The 23,882-nt window shown below is 44.1% G+C and overlaps 1 protein-coding gene across 1 annotated transcript in view; it reads left to right on the forward strand.

The window, feature by feature from the left end:
- The first annotated feature begins 17,107 nt into the window (after positions 1-17,107).
- The window catches only part of LOC144094752 (cell adhesion molecule 4-like), a 75,977-nt gene continuing 69,202 nt past the window's right edge, over positions 17,108-23,882 (forward strand). Inside the window, exon 1 of the mRNA XM_077628662.1 lies at positions 17,108-17,329. Coding sequence (XP_077484788.1) covers positions 17,212-17,329 — 118 coding nt within the window. The 5' untranslated portion in view covers positions 17,108-17,211. The remainder of the gene's footprint in view (positions 17,330-23,882) is intronic.

A 23,882-nucleotide genomic window follows, 5' to 3' on the forward strand; every position in this document is an offset into this window, starting at 1 on the left:
AAATTCATTTTGAAGTTAACGTAGTTAGTCCTTGGCTTTCTATCTTTTATCCTGTCTTTCTATTTCAGGATCTGTGGTGCGATCATACTACAGACTGAGTCGTGAATGGGGTTTTTACTTCCTTATCAGATGTGATACAGTTTTGCAACTATAGGTGATTTTATCATTCAAATCTGTTTCGCAATTTCAACGGCAAAAAATAATTTCCCCGCAGTCTAATAACTTTACATACTTTGCCGCATTTACAATATTATATTCGCTTCTTGATGACTTACTCCACACCATTGAAGAGTGGTAGGACACCAGGGCATTGTATATCATAAGCGAGCGAGGTCCTATATCAGGTTGGCACGTGGTGTTCGGAGTGACTCTAGTATACGTATTGAGAATGACGGAGACAAGGGTCTCTTGTTGGTAGGAGGCGGAAAAATGTACGGGAGAGAAGATTGACGATTAAAGATATTCTATTGTAAAAGGAGAACGAAATCAGTAATGAAGCTATTCGTGAAGTTCAATGTACTAAAGGCCAGAAAGCAGCCCATGAAGGCGAAGTATCCACAGGGATCAAAATATATTGAATTTGTCTAAAACAGTGTTGAAACGTGCATAGACATTGCGCTGCAAAGATAGAGACGAATAAAGAGACAATGACAAATTTGCATGGAAAAAGCATGACAGGCTGCAAAACAAAACACCTATTTAAGCATGCTCCTAAAAATCATATGCAATCGAATGCTTGAATAAGTAGACCATTGGTCAAAATCAAACCAGTTTCAGGTTAATTCCAAGAAAAGAAAACTAAAGTTTTTTCGAGTTCGCAATAAAATATTCACCATAGGGCACTAAATCAAATGTCGCGGAGAGGAAATAGAGGTAGTTGACCACCACACCATTCTTGGCGTTACACTCTCCTCATATCTAAGTAGGGATTTACATGTTGAAAAACTACGAAAACACTTTTATCGGTAACTGGAGCAATATTGCTCGAGAGTATAATTGCTCGAGAGTAGAAAGTTGTATTGAGATTCTGGTGGCGGCTCCTCTTTAGATTTCCACAATATGTGATCGTGAGTGGATATTTCGCTACATAGTGTACATTCCGGATCGTAATCAGAGGAACAGAATCTTGATAGCAAGTAGGGAGTGATGAAGGATCGCGTCTGGAGTCGCTTCCTATACATACCCAGCCGTTCTATATATACCCAGACGACCACGTGGCCCATGACTTAGTATCACATGTTCTTGCGACACCCCCATCGGATGTCATCGCGTGGCTTCACATCACCCCATCGGGTGTTCTTAAGGTCAAAGGTTTACTCAAAGGTTAACCAATGTCAAATATCAAAGGTAAGGGGTCAACTCAAGGTCAAAGGTCAACTAAAGGTTATGAGTCAAGGTCAATGGTCAAGGGTTCGTCAACAGAAATGTACCCCGTATGGTCATACACGGCTAACGTGGTTGGGCTTAAGGTCGTTCAAGGTCATTCTCCGGCCTACGCCACGAGAGCTTTACCTGGCGTAGTGTACATTCAAAAAATGAAAACACCTGATTTGTTGAGCAGGGCCTTGATGTGACATTTCATTTCTAGATTGTTTTGTTTATTGCACTTGAGCTATGCAATAAAATCACAGGAATAAACGTGCGCTCTGTGGCTGTGTCATTGCAAGGATCGCTGATCAGTTTGCTCTTACAATGCAGGTCTTTGCTCTGTTTGTCGCCCAACTCGCTGCTGCCCCTTTGTTGACTGGCTTGTCAAGCGCCTCAGACTGACTGACTGACTGACTGACTGACTGACTGACTGACTGACTGACTGACTGACTGACTGACTGACTGACTGACTGACTGACTGACTTACTGACTGACTGACTGACTGACTGACTGACTGACTGACTGACTGACTGACTGACTGACTGACTGACTGACTGACTGACTGACTGACTGACTGACTGACTGACTGACTGACTGACTGACTGACTGACTGACCGACTGACTGACTGACTGACTGACTTCTTTAGATGAACTAGTGGAAATATTAAGATTTGCTCAAGAAGTCAAGAAAGACGAGATTGAGAGCTGTAGGCAACAATTATTTTGATATGTGTGTCCCGTCAATTGTAAATTTCGTGACGTTCCGGGACTGCAGATAACGTACGTTAATTGTTTTTTTTGTAAGCCCGGTAGTGTAATCTTCTTAGCCAGGGTTCACTATTTTTAATGCCAGTATATTTGGTCGGCATAGTCTGTAGTTGTACTGTACAATGATGTAATCTGGAAGAGCCTATGCTTCTGGAAGAGGTGCTGAAGAAGCGAAAACGGAGCGAGTTGGTGCATATTGAAGAAGTAAAAAACAGCGCAGCGACGACGAACAAGAACGAAGAAAGAAGAAGGACAAGCGCTGAGTAATAACTGAAGTTTATTGGAAAAAAAACACAGGGATTATTACCTGTGCTTTTTTTCAATGAGCCTAGTTTATTAGTCAGCGCTTGCGCTTTTTCTTTCTTCGTTCTTGTCTGCCGTCACTGCACTGTTTTACTGTTTTTTACTTCTTCTGGAAGAGGTCTGCCTTGCAGGAACAGTATGAAACTGCACATGCCAGATGACCGGTTACTTTTGTTTGAAGACTATCAAGGAAGCCGACAGTCACCGAAACCAAGGGGCACCGAAGAATATTTCTGCTCTTCTATGTTTGGTCTTCATCAATGAGAATTTAACAGTGCAATTATACTATCGCTGAAAGATAATTGGTTAGAAAGTAGAAGACAAAAACTTCAGCTTTGTTATTTTTACCACTGTTGTAGACCATGCTAGAAATACATATTTTAAAGCAGAAAAAGAACAACGAATTGAATGAGCGTTCAGTCATTAGTGTAAGAGCAACGTTTTAAAAAAGGCTTTTTGATTTAAAAAGACACCTGTTTTGGCGTAGCATTGTCAACGATGAAGTACAACAGAGGGCACCTAAGGCATACTAACTAATAGGCTGGTTGAATAATAATGAGTAGTTAGCTTTAAAATTATTACTGTTGCTGTGCCTATTTATGAGAGCCGTGTGGCCCACCTGAAATAATCTTCATATCAGTTTTTATAATTTTAAAAACTCATTTACCCTTGACGCTGTGGCCTAACACATTTTGCGCACATCGCGTCAAAAAACATGCGCTTTCGAAAATCTTAGAGGCAATGCAACCTCTTCAGTGCACGCTTCTTGGGACACAGCGCTGTGGATAATTAACTGCGTTTACGAAATGATAAAAATTGATATCTTAGGTTCAGCTTTAAAGCTTTCAGTAAATGAGGAGACTAGAAGTTATATGTGAAATTTAAATACTCAACAATGGTTAATCAGCGTACTAGTTAACGCACCTTAGCTGTATTCTGATGCGCTACACCACCGACAATGATAGGCAGAATAAAGCGCTGCTCTGACTCAAAAAGCTTATTTAAAAAGAAAATCTTAGAACAATTTAGATGAAACAGAAGGAATAATCCGTAGGCCGCCCCGTCAATGCCTGCTGTCCGACTTATACACAGTACACAAAGAAAATTCTGCAAGTTTCTTTTAGGCAGGACGCTTGTTTTCGCTGATTTTACTAAAGAATATTATCCTCAAATAAAAAAAGAATCTCTGATTGGTGTAGCAAACAGGTTGTTATCGATTTTTCTGCTGAGCTTGTAGTGCCATTTTTATCATTTTTAACGTAAAATATTGTTATAAAAACTGCGAAAGACTTTTTGAAAGACCAGAAAATTTTTATAACCATGTTTCTGCATTCGATATTCTCTACAATAAATTCTTTCTCACCAAGGAGCGGGAGCTCCGTTGACTTGCTGTTGTGAAAGCAACAGTAGGCTCAACTTTAGTGGTTATAGCGGTCAGCAGAATAAAAACAGACGTTTTAGAGCTATTCTCTCCAACTCTGGAAAAACAATACCTTACGAAACGGATGTTCGACGATAATTAAATATACCATTTTTATTGTCTTTCTTGATTTTAGCTGTTACCTTGAGCCTGCATACTACCAAGAAAAATTCCACTCTGCAGCCACATATTAAATTGGAAGAAGAGCCGCCGCGGTGGCTCAGTGGTTATGGCGCTCGGCTGCTGACCCGAAAGACGCGGGTTCGATCCCGGCCGCTACGGTCGAATTTCAATGGAGGCAAAATTCTAGAGGCCCGTGTACTGTGCGATGTCAGTGCACGTAAATGAACCCCAGGTGGTCGAAACTTCCGGAACCCTCCACTACGGAGTTCCTCATAGCCTGAGTTGCTTTAGGACGTTAAACCCCAATAAACCTATTAAATTGGAAATTAGCAGAGGCGCCAACGTGTCAATAACATATTTTAAAGGCCTTATCTGAACGTCTCCTGCCTCAGCTTTTCTGCTGTTATTAATCGCAAGAAATACATCTAAAGCTTAAATTTCCTAGACTGGGTTCAAATAAATTGTTCAATCATTTCGCACAATCGTATACGTTGACGCTAGCTGGATTCAGAACTGCGCCTAGACAACGCCTAAGCCTTGGACGATTCGGCGCTGCTGCGAAGGAGCCGTGTTTTTTTTTTCCGGAGCAAAAGCTCTACTCCTCGCGCAAAAACCTCGAAGGCATACCCGCCGCGGTGGTTGAGTGGTTAAGGGTGCTCGGCTACTGATCCGGAGTACCCGGGTTCGAACCCGACCGCGGTGGCCGCGTTTCGATGGAGGCGAAACGCTAAGGCGCCCCGCCCCGGTGATGTGCGATGTTAGTGCACGTTAACGATCCCCAGGTGGTCGAAATTATTCCGGAGACCTCCACTACGGCGCCTCTTTCTTTCTTTCTTTCTTTCTTTCTTCTCTCACTCCTTGCTTCATGCCATCCCTTACGGCGCGGTTCAGGTGTCCGACGATATATGAGACAGATACGGCCCCATTTCCGTTCCCCAAAAACCAAGTATTATTATTATTATTCTTCGCTCGGCTACTTATCCGGAGTTCCCGGGTTCGAACCCGACCGCGGCGGCTGCGTTTTTATGGAGGTAAAACACTAAGGCGCCCGTGTGCTGTACGATGTCAGAGAACGTTAAAGCTCCCCAGGGGCCCTATTCTCGACACGCATGGCCGCCGTTCGCCGCCATATTGTCTCTCTGATTGGCTTATTTGGCGATCACGTGCAAGTCACGAGTTTTAAATTTGTGGCGCGAAACTATCAGGTTTCGAAATAGCTTTCTGCCGTGACGTCAAAATGACGTGTACTTGAAGACTGATTTTTAGCACAGTTATATTTTGTGCCGGGCTGGTAAATTTAAATGTCTGTGGAGGAAAAACGAAGCTACAGCTGGCATGGAAGAAAACACTTGGCTCGTTTTAGCAATTTTGAGAAAAAAAAGTTCGTACTGTGAGGGTTGCTTCCTAGAATGTGATTGGCTGGAGGAATGTCACGTGATTCACGTGATACGCAAGCATAATTCAGTGAGGTCAAAATGACGTTTAGTGACGCAAAGGAAATGCTGCCATTGCTGAAAAATGCCCCATTTGGCCGCCATAATTTGAGACGGCCGCAAGATGGTCGAATTATGGTGGACATAGTCGAATTATGACCACACTGATTCATACGCCTGTTAGCTCACCGTAGTTTGGTAGGCGCTTATTTGAAGTAATAAACTGTTCCGAAACATGGTTGTTTTAAATGTAGAAGCATTGAAACGGCGTTATAATGGTACCTCTTAATTAAGCAGCCTTTTAGAGCCTTAATTATTAGAGCGTAATTTTACACCCGCGTGAGGACTCTAGCTGCGCTCCCGTTTCAAACGCTTCTCTCATGATAAGAAATTATCGGTCCGCGCGGTCGCGGTTGCTACAGCACGGATATGGCGGCGTCCGTAGCTGCCGTTTGTTGTCACAGGCTGCGAGAAGCGAAGCATTGGTGAGTGCGCCTCAGTGTTTTCGAAGGACTGCCCGGTTCGTGAGTGTGACTGCCTGGCCAGCGATATATGGTGTGGTGGCTGTGCAAGAAGATTTGCGGGAAGAGGCAGCGCGTGAGCACACTGGTCTGCCTTAAACATGGTATTGTAGATGCTCCGGCCGTTACTCTGATCCTGTGTTTCAAGGCGCGATCGGTAGCTGTGAACGTCTGGACACCAATTAGTTCAGTGTTTGCCTCTATTTGCACGCTGTCGCTGACCTGATATTCAACTGCGTGTGTGATGAGAGGGTGGCACAAAGGGTTGTCTGCCGGCTGAGCAACATGCTTCCAGAATGTGCTCGGCTTGTCGGCGGGACTGTGCTCATCAGGAAATTGCCCTCATCAGTGCATCATCTGTGTGCTCAATTTGTGTGCATCAGTGTCTGTGTGTATAAGGGCAGTTTCTGAAGACAGCGGTGTCAGCAAGACAGCGTACATGTGCCAGGTACATCGTCTCGAGTATCGATGAGGTAAGGGAAACAGCAACGAAAAATTGCTTTTGACTTTCTTCAGATGGCTGCATGCAAAGTTCATATTGATGGCTGGCGGCTTTCTTCGGGTGTGTAATAACAAGTCCCTTATGTTCCTACCCTTTTTTGGTCACATGCAAACAGCTGTGAATCTCGTGGCACATTTATTTGTAGCCTATTAAGCGAGGAAGCCTTGCGCAAATAAAAACAGCATTTCAAAATAGTCTTGTCTGTAAAGTAAAACGCACATCGAGTTTTCAGATTACTACAATATGCGGATGTGGGTGACTCGTAGGGCGTCTGCATGTCTATGGTTCTCTTTCGTTGCACACAAATGCAATGGCTTGGCATCTGCATTTTGATAAATGCAGTTGCAAAAGCATTCGTGTAGTGAGATTTTAATGCAGTTAAATATTCTGAGGTAAAGTTAACCTTGGACTTCCCCTACAATGTGCCTTGTAGCAGTTGCCTTCACTGCAACACAATAAAAATATGTAATAATTATTTATACCCATCAGTCTGGCTGTAGTCAAGCTGTTTTCACAGTTTTGTTTTACTTCCTCCATCATTTTGATAGAGATGACCAATAAAATATAACTGTTACAAAAGCAGTTTATTTGAGTAGTAGTTACAGTCATACATGAAACTTTAGTTTGATAATTACAGCCCTGTGATGTCTCGCATTTGAAAGTCTTTTCTCTTGTGTGTATGAAACTTGCATTGCACTCAAGCTCACGCACTAAAGACAGTGTTGATTGCCTTCCAGGTGACATGTGTATAATGTGCCTCTTCGATGCATCACTGCTATCCTAGGAAGTCATGTGCTGAGGAATGCTGCTGCAAGGTTCAACATCATTCACCTCTCAGCTAGAGTGCTTCTCAAGCAAAGAATCATTCTTTGGAAGGGTTGCATTGGATGTCTTCACAGGTGTCAAGTGCTGTACATTTGGAACAGGATTCTTTTCAAAGGCGATCAGAACTTGCACTGTGCGACACATTGCATGCATCCTCACTTAGCTGCAGGACTCACTGCCATAGTTTTCACCTGTAGTCATGCTATGATCAGTCTATGTAAACATTTTTTGTGCTTCAAGTTTCATTGCACACAGCAAGAAAGCTGTTCAAGTCTTTGATTTTTGTGCTGCTCTTTAAACAGGACCAAATTTTGCTTTCAGTTTGTCACTAGAGTGTGTAATGACAGGTGTGTTTGATGTGTAGACTAGGCTTTTCTCGAATGCTGCAGTTCTTCACGTGACAGGAAGCGTAGAAGAAACTTTAATCCTACCATCTGCAAATTGGCCGGATGTGTGCTTAAACACATGCTTTAACGCTACTGAACAGTTGCTAATTCTTAATGTACTGCAATGCTGTGTGCTCTCTTTATGCAGAATGTGCATGTTGGTGCTTTAGTGCAGTGAAACAGAGGAAGTCACCAAAATGTTTTTCTCCTGCCAGCAGAGCTTTGAACCAGTACTTCTCTTTGATTTCTGTTAAAAGTTTGTGCTCCATGACGTGATTACTGCTTCACTGAAATTTCTTGACATGCACGAAACATAGGGATGTGTATGCAGTCATTTATCACATCTTGCTCAGGGCGCAGTCTGATTTTGTAGGCAACTGTTCGTCCGATAGGAGGTCCCTACTGTGTCATTTGTGTGTGCTCACAGAGCAAATTGTCTCCTGGTTTTAAATGCTATGTGTAGTGATACAGCAATCCACTAGTTTTCCTCTGAGCAAAAAGTGAGGCAACTCTCATGTTTGCCATCTGCCAAGCTTGTATAAATGAAAGACAAGGCAGCTGTCTGCTGGTTCGACCAGTTTCGCTGTGTAAGGCCCCGCTTTTACCAGCCTTGTTGCTGGCACTTTGCTTCTTGGCTGCTGCTAATGCTGATAGGCGAATTTGACAAAAATTCCAGACAATCTGTTCAACCTATGTTTCTTTGGTAAAACTGGGGCATCAATGGACGCATTGCTATTTTTTGATTCAACACAGGAATCTACTGGATTTGGCACTTCGTGAAATGGGCATTATCAATGTGCACATATACCGCATCACAATTCTTTCACACGTTGCAACTTGTCTTGTTACCGGAGAAATCTGCCTCTGTGACCTTGATGTGTGTGGGCTTTTACCACTTTTGCTGTGTGGCAGCAGCAATTGGCTCATTACTGTCATTGCCATCACGTGCCATCATCATTAAATTTTCTTGTGTATCAAGAACACATGGTTTTGTTGTGATACTTTGCACAAGAGAGTTTGTTCTACAGCTGACTTGCTCCGAAATTTTTCTTGAGCTTCAAAAGAAAATTGGAAGCAAAGCAATTATTTTTTTTAAAACAAGCTAATATTTCAGGGGCTAAAATTGTGTGCAATATATCCTCCAGTGCACTCAATTTCCACTAACATATTGCAGTTTTCTCTGCCTTTGTATTACAGCTGATTTGTTTAGTCAATAAAATACACCAGTTTCATTTACATCTATCCTGATCACCAGTTTATCGTCTACTTTACCCAGTACTCAGGCCTTCCCTTGCGATTAACTGTGTCAGTGCCACCAATGTTTTATCCCACCTCTGTGTAAAATTATCTGTGCATGCATACCTGTGCTGATGTTAGGCAAAAAAGATGCAACTGACTAAATGCACGAGAAAATTGCATTCAACCCTTTAGGTCACTTTGTACACTGCTGCATACATTTCGAACTAATTTTTCTCGCGGTTTGATTTAGTTGTCACTGATTTATTCATTTCAATCCAATTTAGCATCCATCGTACTCTAAATAGGGTGCTTTTAATGGTTGCAGCGCATATTGTTCTGGCAGAATACAACAGCATAGTAACTGTTCCAGTATATATGTTTGTAAACAATGCCTAGATCAAAAATTGGAATGCTTGTTCTGCTTCGTATTTGAAATTTCTGTTTTGGTTTTTAATGGTGCGCCAGCTGTATTCAATTGTAATAAATTGCAGGGTTGTAGTCAAAAGTCTTCAGGCCACATGGTCTCCTTTTGATCCCCGAAGTGCAACACTCAGTGTTCTTGAAGCTTAAAGGGCATTGAAAGGCTAAAACAAGGGTTTTTCTCACCTTGCAGAAGTTTACAGCATGATGGGTGCCTTGAATACTCCACTACGCAGCTAAAATTGAACCCTGTGGCGTGAAGTCTTCACGTAGGGGTCTACATGCACCGTATCGGTGCAATTCCTACTGCTGACTTCTCCTTTTAGCTGTGTATTGTATGGTGCTGTGAGGATAATTTATTTCGTGTTGAACAATCTCCTGTGGTTTATTAATTATCATGAATACATCCTATGCGGTGCACACATTAAAAAACCTACCGAAAGCCAGTGGCTACCGTCGCTGGCTAGATTGCTTTTTGTGCATCCTGGAGACATTTATCTTAATAGTACCCTAACCAGAACACTACCGCTGTCTGTATTGGTGCCTCCCATATGTTGTCCTGAGGGCGACATCAACATTGTATGTCTTGCCTATTTTCTGTCTAATCTTACGCTTTTGTTTTTCCTGCCATGTTCCTGCCTCTATTGCTGCAATATTTGGCTGTATTAAATTCAAAAAAGCGGTTACCAATTTTATGTGTTCCCCCACTGTTCTTTGTATGCCTCCGGGCCTTCAGAGTATGGAAATAAATTAATTTCCTCCTTGTCTGTAGTGCTCCTAAGTTTTACTGTCATGTTTTTGTTCTCCTTCAGCTCTTCGGCTCATGGTGCCGCTTAGTTGTCTCTTTAAATACTGCGTGCAAGACCAACTGGAATGCTTGGCCCCAAAACACATGTTCGGGCTTTGTGTGACGTGTACTAGGCAATGAGTGTGCATACATGAACATTAAATTAAGTTTCTTGCATCACACAAATAAACCTGCCGCGGTGGCTCAGTGGTTATGGTGGTTGGCTGCTGACCCGAAAGACGCAGGTTCAATCCCGGCCGCAGCGGTAGAGGCCCGTGTACTGTGCGATGCCAGTTCACGGCAAAGAACCAGAGGGGGTCGAAATTATCGAGAGCTCTCTACTACAGCATCTCTCATAGCTTGAGTCACTTTGGGATCATAAACCCCATAAAACAAAGCAAATAAAGCAAGTATCTTGCACATTGCATGCGTCTTACTGTAATATGGTGTCCACCACCGATATTTACTCTCTACCTCTATGTTCCTCCCCTGCCCCTTTGTGGAATAACAGGTGAAGGAACTTTTCCTTATCCGACCTCTCCACCTTTTCTGGCATATATCTTTCTCTCTTACTTGGAAGCTTACTGTACTGTACTTGATCAGGCACCTAAAGGAGCTGCTTGATTTTATGGTAGGTGCATAACTGTTATTCTACGACGAAGAAACTTCAAGATGCTGCCTGGCTCGTGTTGCTTTTATGGACAGCAAGGGAGGTGAGGCGGCCTGTAAGTGCTCAAGAAAATAATTTTGCCCCACCTCACAGAATGTTGTGCTTACTTGCATCGCACATATAGTGTAGCTGCTTCTGTGTGGTGGTCGTGAGTGTTACGCATTCACTTGAACAAGTAGAAAAAATTTATGCCTTTCTAGGAAGGGAAAAACAAGCAGAATTGCTGACAGCATTTGTAATTTTTATGAAGTAATATATGTGCCACTTACATCACAAAAGTGCATGCGTGCAGGCTTGCGAAGCAAAATATGAGTACATCACTGAATGTTGTGAGGATACGCTCTATTCAAATTATGTTGTGTGTGTGTGGGGGGGGGGGGGGAGTTTTCGCTTTGTTTTATGTTGTTTGTTATTAATGCCAGAAAGGAATTTTTTTCCCCGGCTTTGCACATTTAAGTTCACAATAAGGGATGCGCACTCGGTGTGTTCTCCTTGACGAGATTTACTCCGATATTCCGCGCTTTGCAGTTTCGTTTCGTGCGCGGGTGCATGCAAACATGACTAACAACAGAGTCTGGTGCAACGCGTTGCCTAAAATGTGCACATCGGCTTGCCTTGCCAAGCATGCATTTCAGCACTAAACACATCTTGGAGGCCTTCCAAGCGCACACAGATACAACTCCGCTGCACCCCGCTCTCTGTTAAAGCCGATACGTAGCGATTAAAAGCTTTAGCACCTTTGCTGACCTGACGGTAGCTGACGTGGCGCCTAGGAAACAGTGGGTTTCCGCAGAGTTTACAACGCTAAGTATGCGAGCGTTGTCCTCAGACAGGGACTGCTGGCCTGCGCGTATTTAGGCGCCGTTTCAGCAGTGGCGGCAACACTCTAAAAATATAGCTCCCGTTGCTTCCTTTCCTGGCCCGGACGAGATGACTTTTCCCCCAGAAAACTGCCTTAGTCTCAGTTCCTGCATTCAACTGTGGCTGGTAAGCAAATGTGCGAAGCTGTCGTCGATCGTTATAAGGAGCAATGCCACAAAGGCATCATGCCGGCCAAAGCTTTCACTTTCCGCTCCCATTCGGCACGTACGCCATTACGAATACCCTGGCCCCGTTCCTGATGTTCGCCAGCTTCTCTGGGCAACAGTACGCACGCGTGTGGCGCCGCTCGTGACTCGCGGGTACGCCATCAGTTCACCTCGACTGAAAAGTCGTCTAGGCTGCGCCCTCGCTCGCACCGCCGCATCGAACTCGATGAATCCTTTGACAACCGACGTGCGAGTCTTTCGCACTGAGTAGCCTAAGTCGGTCTGCCCTTAGCTGCTGCCGGACATCCGACATGATACTCAAGAGGCCGCAACATATTTCACTCCTTCGCACTGCCCCTCGACGCGTATGCACCGAAGATTGCAACGCAGAGGTTCAGCGCAAGCTCCCGGAGCGGCGTTCTGTACTTGGCTGTTCCGTACTTGGCGCCAATAGTAGCAGACGACGGTATTTATTTCTAGATCAGTTTTTACTTTTTTTTTCTCTTCACGTAATCAGATTCTGTGCGTACGTAACCTGGCACCGCCTTGATGGTTACGTCACGCCTACGTCACAATTTGAACAAAATGGCGAAATGTCGAGAATAGGGCCCCAGGTGGTCGAAATTATTCCGGAGACGTCGACTACGGCGCCTTTTTCCTTTCTTTTCTCACTCCTTCCTTCATGCCATCACTTACGGCCCGGTTTTGGGTGTCCACCGATATGTGAGAAAGATAATGCGCTATTTCCTTTCCCCAAAAACAAAATTTCATTTTCATCATGTTACGGCGTAGATATCACCTTGAAGCGGCCTCAATTATTAGAAAGGAAAATTGTGTTGTAGGCGGGAAGCGAACCCCAGCCTCCGATATGCGAGACCGGTACACCTGCACTCCATTAGGACTGTTTCTTTTTTTTTCAGCGTGGTATTTATGACACGCGTTTATATGCAGGAAAGAGCTATATACATCAGTTTCAAAGTACTCCGCCACGACAGTTGGACTCTTGGAAGTGACTGAAGGCGCCTCTAGAGAATGCATAGATGTCTAAGAAACGGATCTTCGAGGTAAGTGGAGGAGCGCATTAAAAATTTAATTATAGCATGTAAATTACAGATATCCCAATCAAGCGAATAGCGAAGTACGTTAGCGGTGAATTTTCGTAGTAGCGACATTATGCAGCACCCACTGAAACATTAACACGTAATTTAGGGCGGTGCTCAGGCGTAGGCACGCGTCTACTTAATGCGCAGATGTCTTAGAAACGTATCTTCGAGTTATGTACTGGGGAATTCATAATGAAAATCGTGATATGCAATACAGATTAATTGACAGAAACCGTGCCTAACCATGCATAACCGTGTCTAACCAAGCAGAGCCGACTTTTCGCTACAACTAACCAGGTGCAACCGAGTTGAACCACAGCCGAATATTTTCTTTGGTCCAAGAACCTTGCGGGGATAAGATAACATGGCCTAGACTTGCACATAACACGCATAATTGAAGATATGTGGTGTGGCCTTTATCCCGCAGTGGGCGTAGTCAGGATGATGTACATTATAACAGTTAATCATGCTGATAATAGTTTGTATATTTCCTTTCGATTCAGATTGTAAGTGATCTCCAAAACGCTTCAGAAGGAGGAGGGTCTGAATGCCTCGCCATAGATTTGGTATAAAACCGTTGAACTTTTAGTCAATAGTCCTCTCTGGAAACGAAGAAAATTTAGAGGTCTTTTAGAAGACAAACTCTTCATTTTTGAAGAATCTAGAGCTCAATTCGAGTTTTGCGTGAGACTTCAACGAGAACAGAGAGGAAAAAATACAGAAAAGTACCATAAATTTAACATTTTCTGCGAAGCGTTGTCTCATCTCGGAATATTTGGTTATAAGGCAATGTGGCCTCTCCGGATTTACGACGCGCCGCCGCCCAGCGCCCAGACGCTACGCCATATAAATGAACTGGTTCGCACATTGAACCCTAATTCGCACAGTGTATTTTTTTGGAGAGAAAAAAAAAGCAGCCAATAGTTCTGTGTGAATGTCTACGTGGCTGGAAATAAAAAAGATAACTAGACTACTGTCCTAAATTTCTGGTATCTATGAGGGCTGTTGTATGTAACGCCCTAACGTGACAAGAACAAAGTCGTTAAAAGCGGTATCCAGTACACCGTCTTTTATTTCTATTCTGACTTTTCATTTAACTTACTGCATATGACGCAGTACTAATTACAGCGTTAAGAGCCTTTGAAATATTTTCTGTGTGCTCTTTACTTGAGTTGAACAGGTGGAAATGATTTTGCTCTTTTTCGTCAATAAGGTGTTTGATGACAAAATTTATGGACTCTTGAATGTTTCCAGTGCTTCAGCAGGCTTTCTTAGCTTGTCTTAATTTTATATTTTATAACCTACTCTCTTGTGCGAAGTAACCAATTCAGATATATTCTTTCGTTTTTCCTTCAGTGGTTTGCTGTCTTAAGCGCTGGTTTCATGATCGTGTACTGTGCGCGTTTATTTTTTTTTGTAAGGATGATCACATGTATACAATAACTTGAACGATCCTCAAGGGCACTGTAATCATCCGTTTATCTGCGCATGTTTGCGTGCGTGTTTGTGTTCCATTAAGCAATTTCTTTGGGATTCGAAATTTTCGATGTGGAGCAATTTAAGTGCTTGATCTGCGTGCAGGTCCCTACATATTTGCGCAGCGATGTGGAACAATCATAGAGAATCAAAGAGTGTGCTTGACAGCAGATAAAACCATGATTGCGAACGAAAATTTTCTGTTACTGACGGGGTCAAGAACAATGGAAGTGACTTTTTAGAAGCTGCAAATCGGAAAGAATTTATGAAGAAGAAGTCCGAATCATTCTACAAGATATCAACATGAGTTTTCATTTCGTTGGCAGCTGACGTTTTTTTTTCGCAACGCTTCAAAGCTAGACGAAATTTTGCCGAAATTTTCCTTGCAGTAAAAGTTAGCATATCATATATTAAAGACGAAAACTTGCATATGTTCAAGGTTAAGACCTGAAAGCGTGAGTACCGTGTCCGGGTAACATGTTCACATCAATCCTAACACAGAAATTCTGCCATTTTCTTAGAAAAATATTTAAATTTATTTGGTGCAACAATGCCGTGGTTCTAAACATTTTAGCCTTTAATCTCAGGGGAATTAACTGTTAATTTTTCTGAAAATTCCATGCGACTAAATACAAGCAGGCCAACCTGTATTACTAAAAACGCTTGTTTGACTGCTAGGCAGAAAGAGGGTTGGCTGAGATATAGGTGCAGTAAGACTTGACTAGTTTCCATTGAATCACAATCACGCAGTAGAGAAGACCAAATCGGCGCACTCACATCATAACGTTACCAGTTCATTAATGCTCTAGCGTTATGTGCAGTTGTCTAATACAGCTAATAGAAACAAAATTACGAGAGAAGCCTAGTGTATTTACTAGGGAAAGTAAGGAAAGCGAGCCGCAAGTGCTTTACGAAGTGGAACTCCCAAATGAAGTCTAGACATATCAGAGAGACAGAAGCACATAGGCTTAAATCCTTCTGAAACTGCTCATAGAAATGCTACATCAGAGAGTAGGTCCATTGTTGGAAAAATAGGCCAAAAACACAATAATGTCCAATTGCTTGCAATGACCATCAAGGGGCTGTTTTTAAAGAAGCGCTCCAATTTTAACTTTCGATGTCTCATTAGTGGTGCTGCGATCATCAGAACCGAGATTTCTATTGCCGCCGCCGGCAGTAATTAAACTGCACATCCGATTGCTAGTTCTTAAATTCAGCAGCGCTCATTACAAAGTTCATTAGAGGAAGCAAAACTTCAAAGTACTGCGTCGCCACCTCTGCGCACGCGCGTTCTGCTTTCTCCGCTGGCCATCAGAGTCCGGTTAGCCGGGCTGCCCAGACTTCGGCCGCCTTGACGCCAACAGCTCCATTCTCTCTCGGCGCAAAAATGAAAAGAAGCAAAGCACCTCTCGCTTGCCTCGCGGCAAATGAATATTCGCCTAAAATTGAAGCTAGGCCACGCAAACACCCAGGGCCCGAAAATGAGTGGGAGGTGCAGTCACGATTATGTAAATACTTCCTGCGGGGCGAAATCTCGGCGGCCGCGGCGGACGGATACGCTGAAAACAAGCAGATGGCCCGCCGTCGGCGCGTCGCCATCTTAACTCTATTCGCGATAAAAGGGCGAAGGCTGCGCTAATGCATAGCCGCACCCTCCTTTCCACCAATCCCCGACGTCCCCACTGGAAGCTTTGCCCCCCCCCCCCCCCCCCGCTCTGTCTTCCCTACTTCCCCTCGTTCGCTTTACTGCGCCTCTTCTCTTACTGACGTTTGCTTCCTCATCCGCTTTCCCTTTCTCCTCCTCCTCATTGCCCATCCCCATTCTGCTCTTTCTTCCACTTCCGCCGACGCAGTATTCTTAATTCGAGACCACCCATTCCTCTCGGAACCGCCGGCGCGCGATCATTTTCACTTGATAATCAATTCATGCGACCCTTATTAAGAACTTCCCTGCCATCTGTCGTTTCCCTGCATCTCGGCGAGGACTAATGACCGTAACCTCCACCGTCGCGCACACAAACACATGGGCAGCGATCGCTTACTTTGTGCGCGAATTCTCAAATTCCTTCTCTCTGGGCGCGCGCTCGCTCGCTCCGACAGACGCACGCACACGTACACGGTGGCACAATCGCTCCAATGAGCCGGCGGCGAGGCTTCTTTGGCCGAAGCGCGGCAAACCGACGGAGGCAGCGGTGGAATCAGTGGCAGCAGGAGGACCAGTAGTGGCAGATTGCGTGCGCGCTGCGCTTCGGAAAACCGGCGACTGATCGCCACATAATTACGCAGATCACCGACGCACTCCTTCATCCGCGCACAGGTCACCGCTGTCGCTTGTACGAACCGATTCCCAGGGTGCGTTTTTGCGCCACGTTCCGATTAGCGCGTAAAGACATAAGCATCATCCCTTCTTCTCCGTCTAGTCGCTCTGCCCCTCTCCTGGTGTTCAGTGCGCTTACGGGAGTGAGCGAGGATCGGCCAGGCACCAGAAAAGGAGTTGCAGGCGTGCGCAGCTCTTTTTTTTTTTCTCCCCGCAATCGCCGCCCAAGCCTGGTGCTTTTTGAGCGAGACTGTCGTTCCATCGCTGTTCGCTGCCTGCCTCTCGAACCAAGCTCTTTCGCCAGTTACTTTGTTTCTCGATTCTCGCGCTCCATCCCCCTCTCCCCCCTCTCTCCCTCTTCTCGTTCTTCTGCTCGCTCTTCGTCGTGCGGCTCTCATTTACGTGCCAGCGTCGACGAGGTGGTGCCTGTGGTTCGGCTGGTGGTGGTCCACTTGAGTGCCGTTGTCGCTCGAGTGCGGAGCGTCCCGTTGTCCCGTTGGCGGGCGGCTCCGTCCAGCGCCCATGCTGCTACACTACCGGACCTTGTGCTTGCTTCTCTGGCGTCTCGGCTTTCACGGCGTCAGCTCGTCGTCTTCCTCGTGCTGCGCTCTCCGACGCAACCCGCGCGACGTCCAAATGGGTGAGCAAACACTCCCTTGTCCTACATTCGGGACTGGCCTTTTTATTCGCTCTTTCTTGGGCGTCGTCCGATGCCCGATGAATGCGTCGGCCAGAAGAGGTTCCTAACGCGAGCTTAATGCCCTTTGGCTTGGCGAATAGATTTCGCCGCGGCGCCCCATCAGTCTACGCCGTCCGGTGCTGACGAGCCGGTTTACGCTGCCTCTGTACACAACGCTATCGATCTCTTCCACCCTGTATACAGACGTCATACTAAGCAAAGAGCCTTTTAGCTCATTAGCGATGCGCGTGGCGTGTAGTCCGGGAGGCCTCGTCTTGACCTGAGAGCGAGGCGTGGCGGGCGCCGCAGTTTACTTGGTGCTTCAGAGGGCGAAAGTGTCATACCAGCAAGCGGGAAATGTTCCCGTATGAAAGGGACCTACCGCATACTAAACGTTGCTCAACGGGGTCACTTCCAGCGTAACCACGTGCTTCGTCATGTAAACACACGTGTCGCAGAGGATACCTTGGGAGTAAAGTGAGCATCGCAACCTAGAGTTCTTGAGTAATCGGCGGTGACTCAGGAATGACCCCTTTTGCAGAAACTTCAGCGGCGCAATTGTCCATTGAAGACAGCAAAGACTCAGACTCTGTTTAATAAAAAAAGTATAAATTCACAAGCGTCAGCTAAATACGTTTGTGAAGTAGTTTTTTTACGCGATGTACGCGATATACGCCTTCAAATGTGCCTCTCCAACAAGACGCAGACCGCTTGCTAAGATATTTTTTGAGGCAGTCCACACGTTATGACGCGCACCCTTTTAACGCTACATGTGTGAAGTTCCTGAACTGAAATCGAATGAACTAAATCTTTTAGGCAACTCCGTTGGCAATAGAGTAAACAAATAATTGACGGCCAATGTAAAGAATATCACACAATGACACAGCAATTTAGGGCTGTGATATGAAGGTTGCAAAAATCAGTGCACAAGCACATATGAATGGAACTCGGGACGTTTCCACATGCCGTGTTACTGACGACAATCTGGGTACACAATCACGACACATGCCGCACGTAAAGCTGATGGTAGCAGCAACTTTACAGTAAATTGGCGTGCTTATTTCTCTGCGGTCGTCTTTTTTTCTGCGTGCCACGAAATACGTTGTAAAGGAGAAGTTAAGCCTATCTTGAAACGCTCGATATTTTCCTGAATGCAAGAAAACATGAGCACTTTAGTGCGCTGTCATTTAAACTCTATCGAAATGCTCTATCGAGTTGTTGGGATCGAACCTAGCCGCTTCAAATGAAGAGCAGCGATAAAGGAAAGGATTACGTAGGCGCACAACTTGCTTCTCTGGAATGTTTTCAACAGTATTTCGAAGCATTTAGACGACTTGCCGTTGTACCACAATGTGTGAAAAGCAACGCGTGGAACCCACAGAATGTTTTATAACGAGAAATTTCAAATTAGTACGGTGCACGTGCCAGAAACATAGGCAAACAAAATTTATTTTGAGAGTGAAATACTTACCAGTCTTGGTTTCTCACTTCAAAAAATGCATGATATTAACTTGCTTCGCAACGCTTTCTGTAATTTATGAGTTTAATTTGCACCAGCCAATAGGGCTTAACTATTGTGTGCATGTGTGCTAAACACTTGTTACCAGTTCACATGTGATTAAGTCGTTTAGAGCGACAAACATGAAACAGCCGTCTCTCTCCTCAACTCAACTGCACTGCTTGCCAAAGTAGACGCATTGGAAGCTACACTCTTAATACGAAGAATGTTGTAGCAGTTAATAACAGGACACGTAGCGAATCCATCGTTTGTCACATAACTTGCTACCTGGTTAACAAATGGAGGTATTGAAGTGCGGGGTAACAGCATTTTCTAACGCATGAAACGATTGTACTAATTAACCTTGTCAGAAAATTTAGTGCACACTCTACCTACTGACTAGCACCAGGAACATATGCGCGTAGAGCTTGTTTACAGTACAACCTTAACCAAGAATCTTTAGTATTACTTTACCCAGCGACTGTATCCTGGCGCAAGAGAAGATATAAACGTGTTAAGTGCATGCAAATAGTTGATTGCCGAAATTTTTACATGGTAAATCTTTAAAGTTCTCAGTACTTGTTAAGGAAACCCTAGAAAACTCTTTGCCGCGTATGTTCCTAGATTCGTAGTACGTTGATTTGGTGCTGCGTGTTAAATTTGGCATACCCAAAAAATGAATGAAATAGAAACAATAGAACCAACAATAAAAAGCGAAAACAGCATTATGTATGCTTCATTCGTGATTGGACAAGTGTGAAGCGAAGGAGCTATTAACGATATGATCAAGCATTGAATCGCATTCTGGAATTGCTTGTGGAAAAAAAGAAAACTTAAATGTATAACTGTGTGTTCGGAACTGTACTAATTGTTTTAATGTTGTTATCTATTATTTCGAGTTGTGGAAACTGACAAATTCCGGCCCTCTGTTAGGTCGTTTGGTGTCCAAGTCCGAGCACGCGGGATAGAATCTCGGCAGCGGTGGCCGCCTTCTCAGGGTGTCGAAATTCATCTTGCTGCACCGCTGCCTACAGCACGTGTCAATTAAGTGAGAGAGAGGTACTGCGGGCTTTTTTTTCGTCTAAGCGATTAATATTACTAAGTTAGGGCCTGTAACGGATACCCTCTGAGCTAAAACATCGCCCCTACTTATGTGTGAAACTTAGGTTGCAGAAACATTAATTCTAGCCAAACGCATGACACAGCAAAGATATCTATTTCGAAAATCGATTCAGTCATGGTCTTACTGTGTTACTTATATTTCCCAACTTCATTAGGAATTAAATGAAAGCTGACTAAAGAGGCAGCAACCAGTAAGCAGATCTAGAAGACAAAAAAGCTAGTTAGGGCCGATTTCAGTGTAGATGATAATGCTTATAAATTTTATGGCGCGAGGGCAGCTTTTCGACAGAGAAAGCCATGGAACAAGATATTATTCAACAACACAAGTTGGGGTCATTGGCCAATTTTGCAAGTATTTCACCCAAGAGAAGCCGAGCCCAAAGCCAGTGTAAAGCTTGTATCTATGCATCAGAGGCGGGTAACCTGCGGCAAGGTGGCAGTTGCTCAAACGTCTAATCCACCGCTGCGGAGTGGTCTTTTCATAACCATATTTTAAAGAAGGTGGGAAATGTTTTCTAATAATATAGTAACAAGTTGTAGGAATTAGTCAAAGCTGTATTTGTTGCTTTTTCTTAAGTGGTAACCAAGAACTCGTTGATTAACGGTAATAAAAAGGGACAGCGGTAAGTTTGCTGTACTTTGATCATCTCTATTGTCAGTGCGCTCACCCCCATGTTCAACAGTCGTACTTAACCCGAAGTGTCTGTTCTTTACAGCGCCCTCTATTTAACACAATTTTGGTTTCTGCAGTCTTTGAGCATAATGTGAGCGCAAGAGTTTACAGTTACGGAGTGCTACTGGTTGGCAAGCAACTTCGTCTAACAGTTGTGATAAATTTATTTTTAACTGCGCATTGTATGAAACACAAACCCAGTGATGACAGTTAGTAAGTGCAATAATAATTGGTGTGATAGACCGATTTTCTTCAATGTGGAAGTCGCGGAAGCTGTCACTGTTTTCACCTCATTGCGCAGTCAAAGCCTGGTTGTCATTGCCCAGACATGGTCATGGCAGCAATAACCTTATGCTTGCCTCCAATGCGCTGTCTTTAAACTGCGGATATAGCGCCGGCTTATCAGAATGGCCGCGTATCGAAGCCTAAAAAAATTGTTCTGACAGGTGGCTACGTATTTCATTTGGCACATGGTTACTACAGTACTCCTACAAGATCTGTTAATGGTGGCTGATTACAGCCTCGAAGCGGGCAGCACGCTGTCGCACCTTTATGGTTGATGGTATTTAACGTCCCAAAGCGACTCCGGCTATGAGGAACGCCGTAGTAAAGGGCTCCGGAAATCTCGACCACCTAGGGTTCTTTAACGTGCACTGACATCACATAGTACACGGGTCGCTAGCGCTTCGCCTCTATCCAAATGCAACTGTCATGGCTAGGATCGAACCCGCGTATTTTGGGTCAGCAGCCAAGCACCATAACCATTGAGCCACCGCGGCGGCTCTGTCGCATCTTTAAACTGAGTGCTCGTTACCAGCTCTCCAAGGAATACTTCCGGGAGATTTTCTTTCCCCCGAAACAAAATTTTTGCCTCGCAAAGGCCACCTCAGCTTCCGCCATCTCCATTTTTCTTAGCAAATACGTTCGTTGCTTTGGGATGCAAGCAACCGTGCACGTAGAGAACAACGTTTGGCAACTCTGAGTACAGTTTCTGTTAAGCGCTACGCTGAGGCTTAGGGCCTTTTAGTAAAGTAAGTACGGTATGCTTCCACGTTGTGTCGTCATCTCAAGTGCCCGGTGCAGCCCTAGGCTTGCACCAAGCTTTCCAGACGCATGAGAGGTCTCTCCGACAGGAGGATTTTGCGCGGATGGGTATATATAGTATGAGGCACATTACATTCTAAAATACGAAATAAATTTTAATAGCAAGCAGCTCACAGGAGTGTTTTTAAAAAAGGAGGCTTTGTTTTAGTTACACACAGGGCCACATGTGCGTGCCCGAAGCAGAGATGCGCACTTAGGGATGATAAACGACTACGGGCCTCTGAAACAAGTTTTTCTTCCGGTGCGCCCTTTTTTGGCCGAAAAGAAAAACGAGTTTTGATGTGAACAACTTTTGTTGTTTGCTGTAACCCTGGGCAGTTTGTTCACATCAGACAACTTGGTAGTCATGCTGCTGGCTGAGAGGAGTGAAATTTATTTCTTGTGGAATGTTTGGCGCGCGGAATTACCATACTAAAAGGAGCAAATAAGTTTACAGGAAGTTATGCGCCCAGGAAGGAACACAGAATATAAATTTTGTTCTAGGTATTGTGCATTTTTGTTCTCTTGTATGGAAAATTCAGGACGTTTTGTTCTTAAACTTTAGATTAGAGATAAACCGATTTCGCGCACTGTTTTCATGTGTTTTTTTATACGTGTTTGACAAGCTTTCCTTTATCTTGAAACTTCATTTTCTTCTAATATAGCTCCTTAGGTTTGCTATTTATAACTGAGCTAGAAGTTCTACCGGGACCTTTAGTAATTAAAATAACCACTAGGCCTGAAGAAAATTCTCGAAATTGTACCTGGGAGTACCTTTTCACTGACTAGATTTATGCTTTTCAGTGCACAATGCACACCTCAACGCAACGTAAGAATGATTGACCTGCTGTGAACAGTAAGTTCAGTGGAAATAAAGGCGCAAGCTAAGCAAGTAGTTCAAAACCGATGCCAGAGCGTAACAGTCCATCTTAAAAATTTTCATCTTCAACGCTACACTAAAACTCCGCGTTTTTGAAAGGAAGATTGCAGTGCTAGCAAAATATGCCGTTGTTCTTGAAAGATTTTGAAAAGGCAGGAAACCTACAGTAATCATGGTTTTTTCTTTAGGACGAATTTATTATTTATGTTATACGAGTTTTCTGCCATGAAGGTTGCTGCTATCTCTGTCGTCGCAGCTTCTGTTTAGTAATCTTGCAGGCGTACGAGGACTTTGAGAGGAAAATAGGCGCAACTGTGGCGCCACGGTGTAAGGTTCGAGTAAATGCCAAAATTGTTGTAACAGTAATGAAAATGCCACTGATTGTACTCACCTTAGAAATGCCTGTATGGTTTCCTTTTTTTCTGCCACCGTCCAAAGGGTATGCTCAAGGAGCACTCCGATGACCGAGACACTGGTATGAGCGGGATCCTGGCGGGACGCTTACGACAATTGCATACATTATTTATTCATGATAAATTTTATTGTCTGGCCCTTACTAGGTGGGCTAACATTTGTTCGGCTGCAAACGGCGCAGTTATTGGAAAGGAAACTGTGTTTAATATTTGGCCGCCAGACGACTGAAACTCGTGACGTGGTTATCGAAAAGAACGGATGAAACAGTTTTCAACTTTATGGCGGTATAACGTAGTCTTTGGGGTCCGCGCCGAAATATGAAATGACCATCTTACTAGAGAAAGCGGCCGGTAATATCGACACTTGTATTTCAGTTTATTTTCTCCTTTTACCGTACAAGACGCAGTACGCTATCATAACAGATCTACTTATAGTCGTCCTCAGCGTACCGTTAAGAGAAGATACGTATGTAAGATCTAGCTCATAAAGAGCCTCCATCCCCTGATTTAAAAATGCCGTCGCTCCAGAAGTTCGGTTTACATTTAATTATAGTACAAGCCAGTTTTTTGATGCACTGAAAGCCTCCTGCGTGTTTTTTTTCAGCCTTGAAATCCTACGCAGATACATGTATACATTTCTCGCAGTATAAACTGTATGTCTAACGCATTGCCCTGATCGTCTTTTTGGCAATTCCTTTTCAGATGTGGTCAATTTGCCTCTGGAGGAGTTTGTCATACTACATCTAGGTTTAATGGAGACGATGTTAATACTATCATTGTTCCCTACTTATAAAAGTGTTTTTCTCTCTCATTCTACAACTCAAGATCAACTACTAACGATAGTA

The sequence above is a fragment of the Amblyomma americanum genome, chromosome 6 (genome assembly GCF_052857255.1).
Source record: "Amblyomma americanum isolate KBUSLIRL-KWMA chromosome 6, ASM5285725v1, whole genome shotgun sequence".
In the NCBI taxonomy this organism is placed as follows: domain Eukaryota; kingdom Metazoa; phylum Arthropoda; class Arachnida; order Ixodida; family Ixodidae; genus Amblyomma; species Amblyomma americanum.